The sequence below is a fragment of the Phytophthora infestans genome, genomic scaffold, assembly GCF_000142945.1.
Source record: "Phytophthora infestans T30-4 supercont1.3 genomic scaffold, whole genome shotgun sequence".
Taxonomy (NCBI): domain Eukaryota; phylum Oomycota; class Peronosporomycetes; order Peronosporales; family Peronosporaceae; genus Phytophthora; species Phytophthora infestans.
This window is the reverse complement of record NW_003303756.1, coordinates 4,569,255-4,573,845: the sequence shown is the minus strand read 5'-3', so window position 1 is coordinate 4,573,845 and position 4,591 is coordinate 4,569,255. Positions and strand designations below refer to the sequence as shown.

The window sequence follows — 4,591 nt, the reverse complement described above, 5'->3', positions numbered from 1 at the left end:
ATTATTCTAATTGGTTGAAGATATTGACTTTCAACTAATGAATGCCTTGAAATGCATGCAGACCAACAGCTGCCAAATGTAACCATTTGTGTATCTCACACCAATGTGGAAAACTGTTTTCGTAACCAAGTGGCTGCGTTTAGCCACTTTGCGTGTAACCTCGTTACAGGAGGGGCTCTGTCCGTCAGCCTGATTACTGCATCAGCCATTCACGCCACTGTGCCATAAGCAAGGTGACCGCTCGTGCAGCTTCTTCAGCGTCGTCACGGCTGTGGCGATCGCGAGCTCCTCGCCGGCAACACGCATCCCGTGCCTTCGCCCCCCCCCTTTGACGTCGACTACCAAAACATGTCATTACGACGCGGACTATCATCCGTCTCTTGCACAGCGTAGCTCCTCCCATTGGCTACCGCATTCTTTAAGCCTGCTCTAGCAAATGGTCGTAGCAGTTAGATTGGTGGTGGTACGTTGGAAAACGACCGAGTGGCCTTGCATGTTTGATCAAATGCACCAGTCCTAACTTTTTTATCGCGTGCTCAAGCAACAATTTCCTACAGGTTATGAGCCCAATAATCACTGACAAAATCTCGAAACACCGTAAATCGGTCGGCGGTATCCCCAACACCGACGTGCACGACGTGATCGAGTCGTCCGACCAGTTTGAGCTGCTTGAGGGCGCTCACTCGATACTGAGTGTGTATAAGGCGGGATTTCGATGCAAGTTGTAAGCGGCTAGATTGACTTGAAGGATTCCTCGAAGTGATGGGTTGTCAGCAGGCTCAAATTTTGGTCAATCCGATCAAGACCTAAACTGAGCTGAAAGACGGATGGATTATCGAGTGCAAAGTAGGCTTGAGGTGCTGAACGTGGGCGATATGGTCAAATGACAGCGTCTAGGACACACTCGAATGTAAAGGGAGCTTTAAGGGAGTATATTGACGACGGGCTGCGCTTTCAGTTAATTAATAGCTGCTCGATGCCTTGTACTAATTAAATTTCGACTAGTATCCTGCACAGGACATATCAACTTCGCCATCTACTTGTTAAGTCCATTTTCGTGGTATATACTTTGTGACAAGGCTGCCGCAGCGATAAAGACTGACACTTTCATTTTTAGGCGTTAACAGACTTGACGATTTTGTAGTTGCACTCGATAATCCACCAAAGTGCACTCGAAAACCATCTTGCCCCTTCTCGTGTCCTCGAGGAATACCTCACGACGTCCTCTCACGAATACCTTCTGGGCATGCGGTCGCATGTGCAGGGCATCAAAAACCTGTATCCATAATAATAATTACCGTAGCTTACTGCAATAACGAATTGACCCCCTAACCTCAATTTCTTACAAACATTATATATAGGTCAGCCGCTTAGAGTTCGCACTTAGCTACCGTAGTTTTTATCTAAAAGTTTGCATGTTTAGCAGGTTATTATCTAAGGTAGGTAGCTGTACGCTTGGCAGAAGATTACGCAAAAACTTTGGAATTTGCCGGCGCAAGGTGGCTGTACAGGCATTCAGTTGAAAGGATGTGCGCTGCGGGAGGGTTCTAACGGTAACCCCCCGTAAACACCCCTCCTGAATCCAGTGAGCACATCAATTCCGCCCACTTCCGCGGCTTTTGCAGCCGTGAGAAATGGCAGCGACAGGGCGTAGTGATGGAATCTGCATCGGGCAATACGAAAATAACGCCGTTATTTATTGGCGGGTCTCGGGGACATCAAACAATCTCCAATTGCGTTGTGATGGTCCCTGCGCATGTGCCCCTAGCTGTACGGAGACGAGTGACTCCGAATGATTCGATCAAGAGCTACATTCCTGCACCGAAAAGAGCATTTGGGTCGGGGTTTTGGAAGGTAAATTCCGGCGGAATTCGGCGACTGTGATTGCTGTTGCGTATTCGGAAAACGCAGTAGACGATGATGTGTTAGCACCGCTTGGTGGTCCGTCAAGGAGAAGTAAAAAGCAGGGGCTGGTCCTTCGAGGAAGTTGTCGACTGGCGACCAGGAACTGTTCGTGATGTAGGACAAGCTGTAGCTGCGGAGTTTCGTTCTAGTACTCGTAAAAGATATCGGGGTGAATCGAATGACAGCGGTGCATCGGAGAACAAGAAGCACAAAAACTTCGATTTATTTAATTCAGAACACAAACGACGTTTAAAATATGCTGGCAGTTGCATGGGGTACGTGGTGTTCTTCAAACTTGGATAGCTCTCGACTAACTTGTCCAGTGGCCGAGCTGCTTATCAACATTTGTTCAAGCCAAGTAGTTTTTATTTCACGCCTCGTAGTTAAAGTGGAAAGGAAAGTCTGTCCTGCATGTAAATAGGCTCCCCAATCTTGCAAATGAAGTACTTCGACTGTACTTCAACTCTGTACTACAAATGCGCGAAAGAGGCAGGAAGCTCTAGAAATTGTTAGCCAATGACTGCGGAATGCTAACAGCTAGATTTTAGTAAAAAAAAATGTTCACATGCTGGGATGATAGTTTCAAAACATTTCGTTTTCTTTCGCAAGACGGAGCAGACCGACTGCGCCCGTGCACGCAAATGGTTGGAACGGAGCAATCTTTCGCTCTTCATCGCTGTTGTAATGTCTTTCTGACGTGGACTGTAGGAGTTTTTTTGAGCGCCTTGTGGACCGCTTGACGCGTCTCCGTCCTGGTCGAGTAGACACAGAAGACTTGCCTGCATCGCCTTGTTCAAGTTTCTCGTGCATTTGGACTCGCACTGCAGCAGTCTGCTCCTCGTCGTCCTCACTTTCATCGCTATCAAAATCAGCGCCGTAGCCATCCGAGTCATTGCCCTGGAGAGTAGTGTCCTCGAAGTGTACACGCTCCCAATCTCCATCCAAGCCATCAAGCGAGGCTTCCTCTAAGCTCTCAGCATCACCGTCGTCTACTCGACCATACGACGAGATTGTCTCCCCTTGTTCGTCAATGTCATCATGGCCAGAGATATCGTCGACGGCTTGCTCTCTTTCTGACAATTCGTCCGAGTCTGCTCCATCAGGCTTCGGTGGCGCAGCTCGAGACTGCGGAGGGAGACGTCCAAAGTCCTTTTTCCACAGCCGCAGGATGTGGATGTGGTGATCGAAAAGCATCTGAAAATGTTCTTCCGTCGAGGTCTGCTGAGTGAAATCGCGAGGCAAACGACCGAACACCATGGCAATCACCATGTCCAGCACATTCATACCCGTGCGCACGCCACCTTCCCCGCCCGGGTTACCAAATGCACTATAGCATTCTTCTTCCTCCAGTTCGGGCTCTTTCAAGTAATCGTCCAGAAGTGTCACTAACCGATTCTCGATGTCCTCTAGTTTGCGCAAAATCAAGTATTGACCGTTCGGCTTGCCGTCATGGCTCGTCATCTTCTCCAGCTTCTCTCGAAACGAGTCACGTAGACGCGTCAGCTGTGGACAAAATAGCATTAGCATGTAGGTCAGTATACCAGCATGTATCACGACTGTGTACTGTGGGAACACACCTCGTCAATTTCGTCGCTCAGTCGCTGTTGCTTCTCCTCGTACTGAGCGAATTCTTGTTCCGCTAGCACCTCCAGTTCAGCGATCACATCTCTCTTCCATCTGATATCTCTTGAGCACCTGCGCAGACAGTCCTTCAAGTACTCGACACTCTTCCACTTGGACGGATACGACAACGTGTGGAGAAATTCATGCAGCGGCACATCATCAATCTCCGTCGGGTAGTCCACCATGGCAAAGAGGTCATCCGGATACGCTGCATGCAGATTATCCAGCATCGCCCGCGAAGTTCCGTAAGTACAGTGGAAGCACAACTCTGTAATAGAACACAGTGCAAAGAGTTAGGCTTCGCAGCTTTCCAGATTCGCAATGGGTCACCGTAAAATTCATGGCCAGCTTACTCTGTTCAAACAGCACCTCCGCCAATTGGGAGAAATGCTGGTGCAATGTTGCTTTGACTCTGCGGAATACTTCCATCATGTCCAGCTCTTGCTCGTCCTCCTTGGAGACGGGAAAGTGGTGGCGTTGAACCCTCGTGAGATTGACGATGAGCCTCGGAAAGTCGTCAGGTAGGTCCGGTGTCGTCTCCTGCTCCCAGTCGTCTGATTCCTGCTGTTCTGGTTTTGCTTTAACGGTCTGCAAAGCTTCGGACTCCCAGTCGCGCTCTTCCCACGAGTCTCCTACCTCTTCGACACCATTGCCAGCTCTTTTTGGACCTGCCACTGCGGCTGTAGACAGCGCAGCACGCGCTTGCAGGAAAGAGGCTGGCAGTGAGAAGCTCATTGTCATGGAAGAGTCTGAGATGACACTCGGTGAGCTCCTTGGAGCCCCCGCAGGCCGCGTCAAGACCTCCATCGTATGCAAGGCCGCCATTTTGGTCAAGTTTTATGACAGTGATTGGTGGACGAAATTACCTGATAAAAGTATTTGACACAATTTGCACTCCAAATTTCGTGAGTGATGGTTCAGGCTGTACCCATTTACATGTATTCTCTGATTGTTGTTGTTCAATGCAACAATGGACTTTGTGGAGACAGATCGTGCTGTGTATTTCTACGGCCAGCGCGATGCAAAGTTTGGATTTCTGAGCAACTTCCACCCGTGCGAGTTC

The 4,591-nt window shown here is 49.1% G+C and overlaps 1 protein-coding gene across 1 annotated transcript; it reads right to left on the bottom strand.

Moving 5' to 3' along the window:
• Positions 1-2,487: 2,487 nt before the first annotated feature.
• Positions 2,488-4,353, bottom strand: PITG_02885 (uncharacterized protein; the record flags this gene model as incomplete). The annotated part of the gene is made up of 3 exons (XM_002907706.1): positions 2,488-3,408; positions 3,483-3,736; positions 3,882-4,353. 3 exons carry the CDS (start codon positions 4,351-4,353, stop codon positions 2,488-2,490), a joined length of 1,647 nt encoding a protein of 548 aa, XP_002907752.1.
• Positions 4,354-4,591: the final 238 nt, after the last annotated feature.